Source organism: Delphinus delphis, chromosome 15, assembly GCF_949987515.2.
Source record: "Delphinus delphis chromosome 15, mDelDel1.2, whole genome shotgun sequence".
Classification (NCBI taxonomy): domain Eukaryota; kingdom Metazoa; phylum Chordata; class Mammalia; order Artiodactyla; family Delphinidae; genus Delphinus; species Delphinus delphis.
The window spans coordinates 52,216,816-52,234,655 of NC_082697.1; the positions used below are offsets into that span (position 1 = coordinate 52,216,816).

At 44.6% G+C, this 17,840-nt stretch overlaps 1 protein-coding gene across 3 annotated transcripts in view; it reads right to left on the reverse strand.

The window, feature by feature from the left end:
- ADCY9 (adenylate cyclase 9) overlaps positions 1-17,840 on the reverse strand; it is a 136,648-nt gene that overhangs the window by 10,975 nt on the left and 107,833 nt on the right. For all 3 annotated transcript variants that reach the window (XM_060031653.1, XM_060031651.1, XM_060031652.1), the window contains exons 6-9: positions 16,878-16,980; positions 13,846-14,054; positions 10,432-10,591; positions 3,898-4,046 (exon numbers count right to left, since the gene is read on the reverse strand). In XM_060031653.1, coding sequence (XP_059887636.1) covers positions 3,898-4,046; positions 10,432-10,591; positions 13,846-14,054; positions 16,878-16,980 — 621 coding nt within the window. The remainder of the gene's footprint in view (positions 1-3,897; positions 4,047-10,431; positions 10,592-13,845; positions 14,055-16,877; positions 16,981-17,840) is intronic.

Consider the following 17,840-nt stretch of genomic DNA (forward strand, 5'->3'; position numbering starts at 1 on the left):
CCCCCCCGCCAGCTTCACAGCAGTTGAGTTTATGTTTTGTCCTCCCCACATGTTCCCTACGCTGGGCTCGGCTCAGCAGCGACAGGGTGGACAGGCTGAAAAGATTCTGCGTGAATGCGGGTGTACTGGGTCCAGCAGAGATTCAACCGCCAGCCCTACCTCAAGACCTGCTATTTGATTTCTAGGTGAAAAGGCGATGGATGGGTCTCCTATCGCTACAGCTCTCTAGATCCAAGTGGAAAAGGCCCGCACCAGTGACTAAATGACACTGTGAATGGCTGATGGAGTATTTGTGTTGGATCTAAAAGGTTAAAAGTCAGACTGTTGAATTTCATGCTCTTGGGAAGAGCTTTATAATGACCATAATTCCAAAAGGCCGCACCTTCAGAAAGGAAAAATGACACTTTGTTTTGCTTAAAGTAATTTAACTATTCATTAAAGTTTCCTTTCAAATGCTGAATGACATTTCTACTTCCTTTTTGATCTTAATTTGCAGAGAACTTGAATATCTTTCATGTGGTTATTATTTCATTAAGTAAACTGAGGAAGGATACTCACCCTGTCCATTACTGACCACTGCTTTGGTAATACCCAAAATGCACTATGGCAATTTTGTCTGATATTGAGACAACTTGGACCACTTTCTACTTTTGAGCAATGGTTCTTGGCAACAGTAATACCATTCCTAGGGGGCATTTTGGAAACACTGGGGGTCCCTCTGATTGTTTGGGGAGCCAGGAATGTTAGATGCCCTGCAAAGCACAATAGGGAAATGTCCCATGTAATTTTGAAGTATCCTAACCTAAACCCACTGTAATTTTAAATAAATGATTCTTTAATATGTGCTAACATAAAACACAAGCAGTTACACAAAAAGTCCAACATTTAGGAGAAGTCTGTTACAGAAACAGAAGCTTAATGGCTTTGAGACATTCCCCTGAAATTTCTGAATAAATTACTCACCGTGTGCACTCTGCTATCCAAGGTATCATCGTATTTCCAACTACATATTTAGTTGAAAAGGTTAAAAGCCACAAAACCAGTTGCAAATGTGCAACAGGTAATTTCAGACTCATTTTTTTTTTTTTTTTTTTTGCAGTATGCGGGCTTCCCACTGCTGTGGCCTCTCCCGTTGCGGAGCACAGGCTCCGGACGCGCAGGCCCAGCGGCCATGGCTCCCGGGCCCAGTCGCTCCGCGGCACGCGGGATCCTCCCGGACCGGGGCACGAACCCGCGTCCCCTGAATCGGCAGGCAGACTCCCAACAACTGCGCCACCAGGGAAGCCCTCAGACTCATTTTAACGCTAAGAACCAAATGTGATTTAATTTGTAGAACACATGAAAGGTAGGGGTCTTACTGGATTTCATTAACAAAGGATGTTTCAAATATAGCACCTATCACTGCCATCCTCTATATTTTAATTTTTAAATTCTTTGTAGCACAGCAGTAAGAACACATCCTGCCCCCAGGGGTCTTCACAAAGCTCCTGTTTCTCTTCCCCACACCATCTGTGAGAGGGCTTTTTTTTTTTAAAGATTTTGTTGTTGTTGTTGTGGACCATTTTTAAAGTCTTTATTGAATTTGTTACAATACTGCTTCTGTTTTATGTTGGTTTTTTTGGCTGCGAGGCATGTGGGATCTTAGCTCCCCGACCAGGGATCGAACCCGCACCCGCTGCATTGGAAGGCGAAGTCTTTACCACTGGACCGCCAAGGAAGTCCCCGTGAGAGGGCTTTGAAGGCCATCTGAGTACCAGGGATGGAATCCACTCTTCAATATGTGGAAGGATTTCAAGATAAATGATATATTTCCAGTGATTCGTCATTACCCTAACGTTTCCTGTTACAACATGGAGAACTGTTATGACATGATATTTATGAATAAGGCCAGGTCACTCGCAAGACCATCACACTTCTTCATTTCCTCCACTTCAACACTCTGTAACCTGTCTCGGCACACTGGCCCTACTACAAAAGGTTAGGACCAGCTTCCTCTTTTCATTTTTGTGTCACCTATACTTCTATCACTTCATTTTCTTGATAGTCTTGTATGAAACGGCTTCTGGTCCTACTTTCTTAAATTCAAACTTCTTCATCATAAGTACAGTCGACCCTCTGCGTCCATAGGTTGTGCATCTGCGGATTCAACCAACCTCAGACTGAAAATATTAGGGAAAAACAAAATCCCAGAAAGTTCAAAAAAAGCAAAACTTAAACTTGCCACATGCTGACAACTATTTACATAGCACTTACATTGTATTAGGTATTATAAGTAATCTTGAGATGATTTAAAGTATACAGGAGGGCATTAGTAGATTATATGAAAATATTCATATTATGCCATTTATAGAAGGAACTTGAGCATTCTTGAATTTTGGTATCCAAGGGGTGGTCTGGGAACCAATCCCCTGCAGATACCGAGGGACAACTGCGAGTTCAAGCGTGTGACTGCTGCATGATGTCTGCTGGGGATGGTCACCCCAGGATGTCTGCAGGCAAATATTCAATACATATAATGTTATTAAAGTTATTTTCTTTTTCTTTCGTTTGTGTATTACTCTTTGGGCATTTCATCAAGTTGTTGACTTTATGTATGCTGAAAGCTCTTTCATGTTGTGACAGGAAATGTCTGTTCGGGTGGAGTGCATTAGTCCTGACGAGAAAGTGCAAGGGACAGACACAACTCAACAGCAAAATCCAACAATCTGGTTAAAAAATGGACAGAGGATCTAAATAGACATTTTTCCAAAGTAGACAGAGATAGCCAATGGGTACATGAAAAGCTGTTCAACATCCCTAATCATCAGGGAAATGCAAACCAAAACCACAGTAAAACATCACCTCACACCCATTAGAACAGGTATTATAAAAAAGACAAGAAATAGCAAGCGTTGTTGAAGATGTGAAGAGAAGCCTCGTGCACTATTGGTGGGAATGTAAATTGGTACAGCCACTATGGAAAACAGTATGTAGGCTCCCTCCAAATTAAAAACAGAACTATCATATGACCTAGCAGTTCCACTATTAGGAATATATCTGAAGGGAACAAAAACAGTAACTTGAAAAGACATCTGCAACCCCATGTTCATTATAGTACTATTTACAATAGTCAAGAGGGGAAGCAACCTAAGTGTCCATCAATGGATGAATGGATAAAGAAGATGTGGTATATATACAATGCAGTATTACTCAGCCATAAAAAAGAAGGAAAATCCTGCCATTTGTGACAACATAGACAGACCTTAAAAGCATTATGTTAAGTGAAATAAGTCAGACAGAGAAAGACAAATACCGTATGATCTCAGTTATATGTAGAATCTTAAGACAAACAAAAACCCCCATGAACTCATAGATACAGAGAACAGACTGGTGGTTGCCAGAGGCAGGGGTGGGAGGTGAGTGAAATGGGTGAAGGTGGTCAAAAGGTACAAATTTCCAGTTATAAAATAAACAAGTCTTGGGGAAGTAATGCACAGCATGGGGACCACAGTTAATGATACTGTACTGTATATTTGAAAGTTGCTGAGAAAGTAACATGTTTTGTTTTGTTTTTTGGCCATGCAGCATGGCTTGTGGGATCTTAGTTTCCTGACCAGGGATCGAACCCGCACCCTTGGCAGTGAAAGCTCAGAGTCCTAACCACTGGACCGGCAGGGAATTCCCCCAAGAGTAACTCTTAAAAGTTCTCATCACGAGAAAAAAATATTTGTGTGGTGATAGATGTTAACTAGACTTACTGTGGTGATTATTTCACAATATACACAAATATTAAATCATTACATAGTGCACCTGAAACTAATATGTTCTATGTCAATTATATTTCAATTAAAACAAAAAGAAAAAGTGAGAAGGAGAAGAAGAAAGGTGGTCCTTCTGTGGAGGGCACAGTGCACGTACCTGTCTGGGCAGAGGGAGACGTAGAGCAGCAGCAGGGGCCCGGCCCCGACGACTGTGGCCAAGGAGGACCTCATCCAGGAGCTGAGCTGGCAGAAGTTACAGTAGTGCACCACGGTGATCAGGACAGCCGAGCCCGTGAACACGGTGGACTGCAATGAGGGGCAGGCTCGGTGAGGACCCCAGGCCCCCTCCTTGCCACACGGGCTCACCTGCCTTCCCTCCAACTGGGCACCCCGAGAGCAAACGACACGCTCACTTACCTGTCCTTCTGTTTAACAAAATATCTGGTGGTTTCAGGGACAGATCATAAATCATTAGATTAATTACCAGAGCTTTCGGTTACAAGTCTCACTGGCACTAAAATTCCTCTCCTGATGTGTGCAAATTGCACACGTCACATTGGAGGAGAGGAAAGGTAGACTGCCCTGGTTGAGAACTTCCACCATGTAACCAGTTACCTCCCAAAGCCTGTCCTCCAGGCACCCTGCTGTGTGTCAGTGGAAATGTGATTTGGTTTTAAGTATCAAATGCAGCCAGCCCACCCAGGACTTCATGCTATACTCGCTGGCACCAAAAATGTAATCTTCCACAGCAGGATGAATTCACTCTTTATGGGGTTTAACTTGGATGCTCCTTCCCTGATCAACAGCAGCTGATCCAGGTGCCAGTCAATTGTTTGTGCCAGTTCTTCAGACTAACATTATCTTTTTTTTTTAAACTTTTAAAAAAATATATAAAGTATAGTTGATGTATAATAGAATATTACCTTGTATCATCTGGAAACATGGGTCAGATGCTTCTTTGTAAAACGTGTAAGAAAATAACTGATTTGGGGGACTTCCCTGGTGGCGCAGTGGTTAAGAATCCGCCTGCCAATGCAGGGGACACGGGTTCAAGCACTGGTCCAGGAAGATCCCACATGCTGCAGAGCAACAAAGCCCATGTGCCACAACTACTGAGCCTGCGCTCTACAGCCCGCAAGCCACAATACAGAGCACGTGTGCCACAACTACTGAAGCCTGAGTGCCTAGAGCCCATGCTCAACAAGAGAACAAGAGAAGCCACTGAGCAGAAACAAGAAGAACTACAATCCCACAGCCTATTGAACAAAAACCACATTCACAGAAAGACAGACAAAATGAAAAGGCAGAGGACTATGTACCAGAAGGAACAAGATAAAACCTCAGAAAAACAATTAAATGAAGTGGAGATAGGCAACCTTCCAGAAAAAGAATTCAGAATAATGATAGTGAGGATGATCCAGGACCTCAGAAAAGGAGTGGAGGCAAAGATTGAGAAGATGCAAGAAATGTTTAACAAAGACCTAGAAGAATTAAAGAACAAACAAACAGATGAACAATACAATAACTGAAATGAAAAAATACACTAGAAGGAATCAATAGCAGAATAACTGAGGCAGAAGAACGGATAAGTGACCTGGAAGACAGAATGGCGGAATTCACTGTTGCGGAACAGAATAAAGAAAAAAGGATGAAAAGAAATGAAGACAGCCTAAGAGATCTCTGGGACAACATTAAACACACCAACATTCGCATTATAGGGGTCCCAGAAGGAGAAGAGAGAGAGAAAGGACCAGAGAAAATATTTGAAGAGATTATAGTCGAAAACTTCCCTAACATGGGAAAGGAAATAGCCAACCAAGTCCAGGAAGCGCAGAATCCCAGGCAGGAAAAACTCAAGGAGAAACACACTGAGACACATAGTAAGCAAATTGACAAAAATTAAAAACAAAGAAAAATTATTAAAATCAACAAGGGAAAAATGACAAATAACATACAAGGGAACTCCATTAGGTTAACAGCTGATTTCTCAGCAGAAACTCTACAAGCCAGAAGGGAGTGGCATGATATACTTAAAGCGATGAAAGGGAAGAACCTACAACCAAGATTACTCTACCCAGCAAGGATCTCATTCAGATTCGCTGGAGAAATCAAAAGCTTTACAGACAAGCAAAAGCTAAGATAATTCAGCACCACCAAACCAGCTCTACAACAAATGCTAAAGGAACTTCTCTAAAGGGGAAACACAAGAGAAGAAAAGGACCTACAAAAACAAACCCAAAACAATTAAGAAAATAGTAATAGGAACACACACATTGATAATTACCTTAAATGTGAATATGGATTAAATGTTCCAACCAAAAGACACAGGCTCACTGAATGGATACAAAAACAAGATGCATATATATGCTGTCTACTAGAGACCCACTTCAGACCTAGGGACACATGCAGACTGAAAGTGAGGGGATGGAAAAAGATATTCCATGCAAGTGGAAATCAAAAGAAAGCTGGAGTAGCAATACTCATATCAGATAAAATAGACTTTAAAATAAAGAATGTTACAAGAGACAAGGAAGGACACTACATAATGATCAAGGGATCAATCCAAGAAGAAGATATAACAATTGTAAATATTTATGCACCCAACAGAGGAGCACCTCAATACATAAGGCAAATGCTAACAGCTATAAAAGAGGAAATCAACAGTAACACAATAATAGTGGGTACTTTAACACCTCACTTACACCAATGGACAGATCATCCAGACAGAAAATTAATAAGGAAACACAAGCTTTAAATGACACAATAGACCAGATAGATTTAATTGATATTTATAGGACATTCCATCCAAAAACAGCAGATTACACTTTCTTCTCAAGTGCACACGGAACATTCTCCAGGATAGATCACATCTTGGGTCACAAATCAAGCCTCAGTAAATTTAAGAAAATTGAAATCATATCAAGCATCTTTTCCAACTACAACACTATGAGATTAGAAATAAATTACAGGGAAAAAAATGTAAAAAAATACAAACACATGGAGACTAAACAATACGTTACTAAATAACCAAGAGATTTCTGAAGAAATCAAAGAGGAAATCAAAAAATACCTAGAGACAAATAACAACGAAAACACGATGACCCAAAACCTACGGAATGCAGCAAAAGCAGTTCTAAGAGGGAAGTTTATAGCAATACAGTTCTACCTCAAGAAAGAAGAAAAACCTCAAATAAACAATCTAACCTTACACCTAAAGGAACTACAGAAAGAAGAACAAACAAAACCCAAAGTTAGTAGAAGGAAAGAAATCATAAAGATCAGAGCAGAAATAAATGAAACAGAAACAAAGAAAACAGTAGCAAAGATCAATAAAACTAAAAGCTGATTCTTTGAGAAGATAAACAAAATTGATAAACCTTTAGCCAGACTCATCAGGAAAAAGAGGGAGAGGACTCAAATCAATAAAATTAGAAATGAAGGAGAAGTTACAACAGACACTGCAGAAATACAAAGCATCATAAGAGACTACTACAAGTAACTCTACGCCAATAAAATGGACAACCTGGAAGAAATGGACAAATTCTTAGAAAGGTATAACCTTCCAAGCCTGAACCAGGAAGAAACAGAAAATAGGAACAGACCAATCACAAGTAATGAAATTGAAACTGCAATTAAAAATCTTCCAACAAACAAAAGTCCAGGACCAGATGCCTTCACAGGTGAATTCTATCAAACATTTAGAGAAGAGCTAACACCCATCCTTCTCAAACTCTTCCAAAAAATTGCAGAGGAAGGAACACTCCCAAACTCATTCTATGAGACCACCATCACCCAGATACCAAAACCAGACAAAGATACTACAATAAAAGAAAATCATAGACCATTATCACTGATGAATATAGATTCAAAAATCCTCAACAAAATACTAGCAAACAGAATCCAACAACATATTAAAAGGATCATACACCATGATCAAGTGGGATTTACCCCAGGAATATAAGGATTCTTCAATATACGCATATCAATCAACGTGATACACCATATTAACAAACTGAAGAAGAAAAACTATGTGGTCACCTCAACAGATGCAGAAAAAGCTTTTGACAAAATTCAACACCGATTCATGATAAAAACTCTCCAGAAGGTGGGCACAGAGGGAACCTACCTCAACATAATAAAGGCCATATACGACAAACCCACAGCAAACATCATTCTCAATGGTGCAAAACTGAAAGCATTTCCTCTAAGATCAGGAACAAGGCAAGAGGGTCCACTCTCGCCACCATTATTCAACATAGTTTTGGAAATCCTAGCCTCGGCAATCAGAGAAGAAAAAGAAATAAAAGGAATACAAATTGGAAAAGAAGAAGTAAAACTGTCACTGTTTGCAGATGACATACTATACATAGAGAATCCTAAAGATGCCACCAGAAAACTACTAGAGCTAATCAATGAATTTGGTAAAGTTGTAGGATACAAAATTAATGCACATAAATCTCTTGCATTCCTATACACTAACAACGAAAGATCAGAAAAAGAAATTAAGGAAACAATCCCATTCACCATTGAAACAAAAAGAATAAAATACCTAGGAATAAACCTACCTAAGGAGGTAAAAGACCTGTAGTCAGAAAACTATAAGACACTGATGAAAGAAGTCAAAGATGATACAAATGGAGAGATATACCATGTTCTTGGATTGGAAGAATCAATATTGTGAAAATGACTATACTACCCAAGGCAATCTACAGATTCAGCACAATCCCTATCAAATTACCAATGGCATTTTTTACAGAACTAGAGCAAAGAAAATCTTAAAGTTTGTATGGAGACACAAAAGACCCCAAATAGCCAAAGCAATCTTGAGGGAAAAAACGGAGCTGGAGGAATCAGGCTTCCTGACTTCAGACTATACTACAAAGCTATGGTAATCAAGACAATATGGTACTGGCACAAAAACAGAAATATATAGATCAGTGAAACAGGATAGAAAGCCCAGAGATAAACCCACATACCTATGATCAACTAATCCATGACAAAGGAGGCAAGGATATACAATAGAGAAAACACAGTCTCTTCAATAAGTGGTGCTGGAAAAACTGGACAGCTACTTGTAAAAGAATGAAACTAGAACACTCCCTAACACCATAAACAAAAATAAACTCAAAATGGATTAAAGACCTAAATGTAAGGCCAGACACTATAAAACTCTTAGAGGAGAACATAGGAAGTACACTCTTTGACATAAATCACAGCAAGATTTTTTCTGACCCATCTCCTAGAGTAATGGAAATAAAAATAAACAAATGGGACCCAATGAAACTTAAAAGCTTTTGCATAGCAAAGGAAACTATAAACAAGACAAAAAGACAACCCTCAGAATGAGAGAAAATATTTGCAAACAATCAATGGAGAAAGGATTAATCTCCAAAATACATAAACAGCTCATGCAGCTCAATATTAAAAAAACGAACAACCCAATCAAAAAATGAAGACCTAATAGAAGACCTAAATAGACATTTCTCCAAATGAGACATACAGATGGCCAAGAGGCACATGAAAAGCTGCTCAACATCACTAATTATTAGAGAAATGCAAATCAAAACTACAATGAGGTATCACCTCACACCAGTTAGAATGGGCATCATCAAAAAATCTACAAACAACAAATGCTGGAGAGGGTGTGGAGTAAAGGGAACTCTCTTGCACTGTTGGTGGGAATGCAAACTGATACAGCTACTATGGAGAACAGTATGGAGGTTCCTTAAAAAACTAAAAATAGAATTACCATATGACCCAGCAATCCCACTACTGGCCATACACCTAGAGAAAACCATAATTCAAAAAGACACATGCACCCCAATATTCATTGCAGCACTATTTACAATAGCCAGGTCATGGAAGCAACCTAAATGCCCATTGACAGATGAATGGATAAAGAAGATGTGGTACTTATATACAATGGAATATTAGCCATAAAAAGGAACGAAACTGGGTCATTCGCAGAGATGTGGATGGACATAGAGACTGTCATACAGAGTGAAGTAAGTCAGAAAGAGAAAAACAAATATCGTATATCAACGCATATATGTGGAATCTAGAAAAATGGTACAGATGAACCAGTTTGCACAGCATAAATAGAGGCAGAGATGTAGAGAACAAATGTATGGACACCAAGTGGGGAAAGCGGTGGTGGGGGTGGTGGTGGGATGAATTGGGAGATTGGGATTGACATGTATACACTAATATGTATAAAATAGATAACTAATAAGAACCTGCTGTATAAAAAAATGAAATTCGAAAAAAAAAAGAGAAACCACCACATTGAGAAGCCCGCGCAGTGCAACGAAGAGTAGCCCCCGCTCGCCACAACTACAGAAAGCCCACGTGCAGCAACGAAGAACCAACACAGCCAAAATTAAATAAATAAAATTAATTTTAAAAATTAAAAAAAAAACGATTTGGGACTTGAGGACACCAAGAGGGGCTGGAGAGGACACAGGTCCACCAGGGAATCACCCCAGAGCAGCCCCTGGGCTGACCTCCCTGCCCGCTCCTCTGTCCCAGGCAAGTCTTTTAAAAAGACAAGTTCAAAGGACTGACAAAGCGTTTGCGCCTCTTTAAGGGCCTATATTTAAATTGCTGTCCCAAGCCATCAGGCTTATATTTTTAAAAAGTGATCAGGGAGTCCATAAGAGCACCGACACAAAATCACCAAGACTTTACTTACGTGTATGTTTGTCTCAAATTCGGAGGTGACATGTGAATAGACTGCGAGGGCGGGGAGGGACACCAGGATGGCCCCGATGAAATGGCGCGGGAGCCAGCCGGCTATCCACTCCAGCAGGCGCTTGGTACAAGCCATCACATCCTCCAGGAAGAACACCATCCTGGGAGCGGGGGGGAGAAAGGAGAAACGGGGTATCTGTGGGTGGGGGACCCAAAGCCAGGGCCACTCCCAACCCTGGCCTATGCTGTGGCCGCTGGTGTGGGCGGCGGGCAGAACCCCCGCCTCCTTTATTTTTGATCAATGGCAAGTAAACTGGACTCACTCAGCTCACCATACCGTATTTTAAGGTTACTTGCTGCATTCGGATAAGACGTGCTTGTAAAAGACAAGCATAGGCCTCTGTGAGTCTAAATGGAGCATGTAAGAACCAGGCAGGCAAATACTAACAGGTCCTGAAAAAGGTCACCTGTCACCTGTTACTGCCTGCTTCTAGGGAGGTCTCAAGTGGGTGGTTCAGGAGGTGTTCGGAATTTTTTTTTTTCTTTTTTTTTAACATCTTTATTGGGGTATAATTGCTTTACAATGGTGTGTTAGTTTCTGCTTTATAACAAAGTGAATCAGTGGTGTTCGGAATTTTGTGGGGCTTTTTTGGTGCCTCAATGGTTGCAGGTGCTACTGGCACCAACAGGCAGGAGCGGGGGATGGGTGATGTCCTGTGATGTACAGCGAGGCTCTGCCCTAAGCCCCACATGACTGCTACACACCCCCTGCTGACGATGACTTCAGCCTACAGCCTAACTGCGTTTTGTTTACAAACAGAAAGTGGTTTCTGTATGGCAGTAACATACACTGAATTTTCCAGGAGTGCAGCTACTGGGTAAACCAAACAACATTACCCGTAGTTTTATTTGGGACACCACCAAGAGTCGTCAGCATCTCAGAAACCACATCACAGGCTCCTGGGGCTCATACCACCAAACCCGCACACTCATAACAGTCCGCACTGGGAGCTGTCATATTATCAGTGCACAAGGGCAAACAGCTGACGACTTTGGCGTGGCTGCCCAGGTGGTGATGCCCTGGCATATTCGAGGTGAAGCGCTACACGTATATTATTTTAAATGGCTTTCTTGCCATTTCTCTTTCACATTGGAGTGATGGCATTTCATTGATTGCTTCTGAAATTGTGTGTATACGTGGGCTATACTTCAGGGTAGGGATGTGGCATCATAAAACGTTTTTCATGGAGAATGGGGAGCTGAGTGTGTGGGGCCGAGAACTGCTTCTCTGCAGGAAGAATCCCTGGGTCAACAGCAGCGGGAGGTGGAGGAGAGGACACTGGGGGTCCGCCTCGGGAGGGAGAACCACGCACACAGTCCCCTCTAAAGACACCTCGGTGAGGGTGCAGGTGGGGCAGGCCCACTTCCCTTGCCTTCAAAGGTAAAAAGCCTGTCAAGGGCCTCTCGCATCCACCCAGGCGTCCACACCTTCAGTTACCAGTGTAGGTCCTTATTGACCTAGGGTCCCATATCCACCCTCAGTGGGGCCAGAGGAAATCCCCCAGGCCCCGCCCTCTCCTGGGCACCAACATCACACCAGAGGCTCAGGCAGGAGCAAAGTGGCCCCGCGGAGATGTGGGTGCGCCGGGCACAACCAGGCCTGGCATCCTCATGGCCCACAGTCCTCTGCAGTCCTTAACCTGGCTTAGCCCAGATTTTTTCAAATTGGGTCCGAAGAACAGGGAACAATCATGTAAAGGGTTCTTTAGAAAAGGTATGGAGAAAACGCTTGCCTCAGAGGGATCAAGAGCCTTAACCAGTTGTGAGCCCCGCATCGGACAGAAACTCAGGGCAGGGAGGGGAGTGATTGGAAGTAGGTACTGGCTTTTCTTTGGGGTGACAGAAATGTTCTAAAATCATATGGTGGTGATGTTTGCACAATTCTGTAAGTTTATTAAAAATCTGTGAATTGTACACTTATGAGTGAACTTATTGTTTGTGAGTTATATCACAATAAAGCTTGTTTTAAGAAGAAAAAAGACTAGGGGCCAGAGGATGCCTTGTTTTGGTCCCTTCGGGTGTCCCCAGGCCCAGGGCAGGCCCACAGAGGGCGCAGTTCATTTGGAAGTGGGTCCCAGGCAGCTTGTGGAGACATGGAGGGAGGCAGGCCCAGGGGAGGGCTGTGCTGGGGAGGAGTCACCTGCTGTGGGCAATGCAGCTCCACGCTGGTGGCGAATCTGGGGAGATGGTGAGGATGTGCCTTAGAGTTCCCTCCACTGGGAGGAGGAGGAGGGAAGGGAAGAGCCCCTGGCAGCCAGAGAAAGCCCTTGGCAAAGGGCTGAACGGGCCTCAGTGGGGAGTTGGGGGGGAAGGGGGGAGTGTGGAAGGGAGGGGGCAGGTGTCCAGCTCATCCATTTCGAAGGGAGGGATCTTGAGTTTGGGAGTCTCAGGGCCAGACCCAAAGCTGTGGTTTCCTGTCCTGGGATGTTGGGGAGGAGTAGAAACTCAAGGTCAGGGCCCTTTACCGCATTTCTCTCCGATCCCCAGTGTGGGGCTGTCCTGCTGAGAGGACAGGGCTGGAGGAAGGGGGTGGGCCTGGTGCAAGGACCCAGCGTGAGTGGAGGCCCTGTTTGTATCAGTAGAAACATTGTGAGCTTCCTGAGTGGGGTGGGGCCTGAAACTGGGCTAGCCCTGAGGGCCCAGCCTCCCAGAGGGACTCTGCTGTCTCTTCGGACACTCTGTCCATTTTTAAATGGGTTGACTGTCTTTTTATTATTGAGTTAACATTCTAGATATTAGACCCCTGTCACAGATATGATTTGCAAATACTCTCTTCCATCCTGTAGGTTCTCTTTCACTTTGGGGTGAAAAGTGATGATGGTGTTCTTTGAAACATGAAAGTTTAAAATTTTGATGAAGTCCATCTTAACTATTTTTTCTTTGGTTGCTTGTGCTTTCCATGTCGTATCTAAGAAAGCGTTGCCTGATCCGAGCTCATGAAGACTTGGGCCTGTGCTTTCCTCTAGAGGTTTATGGTTTCACCCTTACATTCAGGAGAGGCACCTGCTGATGTGCTGGCAGCCCCTTACCAGCTGTACCCTGTACACCTACCTCTTCTTTCTCTGCCTTGCTTTCTTATTCCCTATCTTCCCACTTTCTCTCTTTAAGTATCTGATTTGGGAGATCAGCAGACTAGTTGGTGGCATTAGGGCTGCAGAGGACAGTGACCCACTGGTAAGGTGAGTGCCCACCTGTGCTGAGGGCCCGTGTTAGTGAGGGAGGAGCCAGTGAAGCAGGCTGGGGGAGGGAAGAAAAGAGGACCATCCCCGAAATGGGTTATGGAGACAGCTGGCTGTTCCACCAGCAGAGGGAGCTAAAGGCTAACAGCTGGGCAGTGCTGCAGGTGGGCCTTTACCTGACAGAGACCACGAGGGACAGGATCTCCAGAAGCAGGGCTGCTCCGAAGACCACCAGGGCGGCCGGCGGGGGTGGCATGGAGGCGGCCCCATACTTCAGGAAGCAGGTAATGGAGAGAATCAGAAACACTGTTGTCGACAGAAACACATCCAGGAGGGAGCTGAAGGTGGCACTGGCAAAAGTCTTCACGGGAGAATTCTTTATAACCTGTTTGGGGGGGAGTGTGAACAGATGCTGCTGGATGTATCCTCCTGGAGAAGTATAATCCAGGCGGAAAAAACAGCAGATGCTTGCTGAGCACTTGCCTCCTGCGGACCAGGTACAGGGTGAGTAGTGCTTCAGGCAGGCCGTCTCCTACCCCACCTAACAGTGAAGAAACTGAGGCACAGAGAAGTGAAGAAACTTGTCCAAGGTCACACAGCAACTGATTACAAACCAATTAAGTTCTCACAGGCATGTGACGCCCTGAGCCTGAAAGGCGAGCTATCGACAGGCAAAGTCAGTGACTCTGCGTCTGTAGAGACAGTAACAGGAAAGCCACATGCTAGAAGCTTCCACTGAACGCTGGGTCCCAGGCTCAGGGTGTGTGAAAGCTGGCTTCATACAGAAGTAGGAGGTCAATAGCAACAGTGACAGCAAGAGCCTGCTCTGGGCCTGGACGCTGTGCAGGGCTCGAGGGCAGGCATGAAACAACCCCCTTGGGGGCTCATGGCCTAATGGTGGGACAGACAGGAGTCTGAGATGGGTGGTGTCATCAGTGAATCAAAGCAACATGCACATCATGTCAGGAAATCATGGGAAGGAGGGAAAAAATGACGACAACGCCAAAGAGTCTGAGAGAGACTTGTTCCAGGCACCATGTGGACCCTTTGGGGGCACGACCTCAATCGATGCTCACACAGCCCTCAAGGAGGAAATGCTCCCAATCTCAGGGCACAGGCTGGGAGGCTGAGGTGAGGTGGCCACTAGAGGTCACACAGCCAAGGAGGAGCCCGGCCAGGGGCTGTGGCATCTTGATCATGTCACCTACTGTCCCTGTGCCTCCATTTCCTTAACTGGAAAGAGGGATAAAATGGGACCCTGCACCTTATGGGTGCTGGGGATGCTTAGATGGGAAATCACAAAGTGCAGCGGGGGCCTAATGTGGGGGCGGCTTGGAGCCTCCCACCGTTCCTGCATCGCTCCCATCCTCGCCAGCTGGCCCTGTGGTTCAGGGATAGCGTCCCACCTGCACCCCAGGCCTCCGGGCTCATTTACTCCCATTACCTACAACTCAGCCACGTGACCTTTATACAACACAGTCTGATAGTGCCAACTCCTGTTCCGGATCCTTCAATGGCTCCCCTGGCCTTTAGCATAACGTCCACAGTGTGGGAAGCTGTCATCGGGCCCCTGCCCACCTGCCCCTTCCACCCTGTCTGCCAGACAGAAGCGCCCACAGCTCCCTGGATGCACCCAGGCTCTGTCTTATCTCCAAGGTTAGGTTTGCAGGTGCTGGCCCCTCTCTGGAACGTTCCTTAATTCAGTTAATTGCTAGTCCTCCCACTAACACGGGCTCCTTCTGGGCCCTCGACCTGGGGTCGGTGTGCTCTGCGGCCATTATGGGGCCCCTGTGTCTGGATTCTCATTTCTGCCGGGTTACTGCTTCCCTGTGAGTGTCTGTCGACGCTACACCCCAGCCCCAGGAGCAGGACCCGGCGGTGCAGACGCTCAGTGAGCATTTGGTGACCTGTGCCCTCTGCTGGGGAGGCTCTGTACTCAGCACCGGGAGTGGGTGGGAGCTCCTGGCCCTGAATCAGGCAGGTGCCCAATCCTAGCGATGGGATCTCGGCCGCTCGGCCTTTCCTGGCCTCGGCTTTCTTTTGGTAAAATAGGGATAATCATAAGCTTCCTTGAAGGGTTGCTGTGAGGATTAAGGTTGCTGTTTTGCCTTAAAGGCACCAACCAACCAACTCCCAAGTCCACAAGAGTGAGCCTCGCCTGGGGTATTAACGGTATTCACCACCCAGGAGGCTGACGAAACTCAACCCCACAGGCATGAACTGCCCTGTCTGGTTCACTAGGACTCTCGGGGTTGGTCAGGGCCTGGATGTAACAGACACTGAGGGATGATCTGCTGGATGAACAAATGGAGTCGAATGAGAAATCCTTCTGGCTCTGGGGTTGGGAGGGTATGCATTTTTGACCTTGGAACACTAAGCTGGGTTAGATTTGGGAAAAATGCAGGGAGCTGGCTTCTTGGAGCTCAAACCAGGCTCTAGGTTCTCGTATTTATTCATCGTTTCCACCAAGCCCTACTGAGCACTTGTGGGTGTGGGGACTGGATGCCACGTAGAGTGGAGATGAGAGACAGGGTCCTGCCTCCCAGAGTGGAGAGTCCAGGAGGAGGCATATGATTCAACAGTCCCACAAGAAGAGATTACAAACTGGGATGCAGCTGCGGAGAAACAGTATTACAGAGGAAAAAATCCAGTCTGGGGTAAGGGAAAGTTTCTTAGAGGAAGTGATGTTTGGGCTGAGAGTTACAGGACAACAGGAGTTAAGGCAGGGGAGGGGCGGTAGAGGAGGGCTCAGCACCAAAGCAGGCGGGAGAGCCAAGCAAGGTGAAAGCCCTCTCAGCTCTTGTCCCATTTCAGTAGGAAGAAAGCCGACAGGGAACAGGGGGAGAAATCCTCCTTGAGAACAGAGAATAGGTGGGGCTGGAGTTTCCCCCCTCACCCCTCTCACCCCGTACGAGGCCTCCAGGGGCTGGAGCACGGCCAAGGGCGCCTGGGGATGCACCAGCTGCAGAGCAGAGGGACTGGGAGACGACAAGCCTGGGTTGCTGTAGAGATATTTGGGATTTTCTCCCTTGTGAAGATAAATTCACATACAGGTGAAATTTAGGGCTTACAGACTGTGGGAAATCAATATGAGCCGTCAATTTCCTGTCACTCAGGAAAACAAAAATGGCCTCCAAAGCACAAGACTAATCGTGAACTGCAGTGAAAACGACGCATGTCTTTGGTAAAATTATAAGGAGCCACGCACCTCTTCTTGATAGCTGGTCCTGTAGGCTTGTTCTAGCTCCTGATCCAGGAAGTTCAAGCTGAACTGATTAATGGGTGGCTTAAAAAAATAATCTTTCATCAGGCTAGAAGAGACAATAAATGCAATCAATCAACGTGCAGCACAATCGTTACATTTATTTTATCAGAAGATCACAGTTACCTACTGAAACTCCATTTGTGAAGCATGTCACAAAAGCTGTACTAAAAGTCACCATACAATAGACATTGCTCAACTGCCCCTTTTAGAACATGTCTCTGGAAACTCCTTCATGCTTCTAGACATAATCCCATTTTAGGTTTCCCCTCCACAAAAGAATGCCCATTCACCATTAACATAACACACATCATCAGAACCGTGCTTTTGAAAACATCTTCCTAACGTCCAGAATTAGAATAGAAGGAGGCAGCAGCTTTTTTGTTCTATAAAATGCTCCCTTCCAAAGGACCAGCAGATCCCTGTACTGAGCATACTTATGTTGATTTGGAGGCTTCCTTGCAAACATAATTCAGAACCGGCTGTCCTGTCACTCAGAGTACTGACAGTAATTACCACTGTCACTGCTAACAGGTTGTTATCACAAAATTGTGTTTATAGTTAGTGTAATTTTGGTGCTACTGTCACATATGCAGATTGCATGTGAAATGATAATGCTCAATGATTTTAATAGCAGAGAAATCAAGCCTGCTTTACGTGACTCTTTCATTCTTTTACGGACTGCTAGCAAACAGTCATATCCTTTTTATCCTGCAGAAAATTACTATAAATTTAAGGGAATGTTAGCATAATTTCAGAAGGCAAATGCAGCTGTGGGATGTCTCTCTCCCTCACATAATAACTACTAGAATTAAATCTGATGAAATTTGTAAAGAGCCTATCATGTGCCTGACACACAGTAGGGTTCACTGTAGTTCCTCCTTTCCCTGAAGCAGAGTGGGCTCTCTT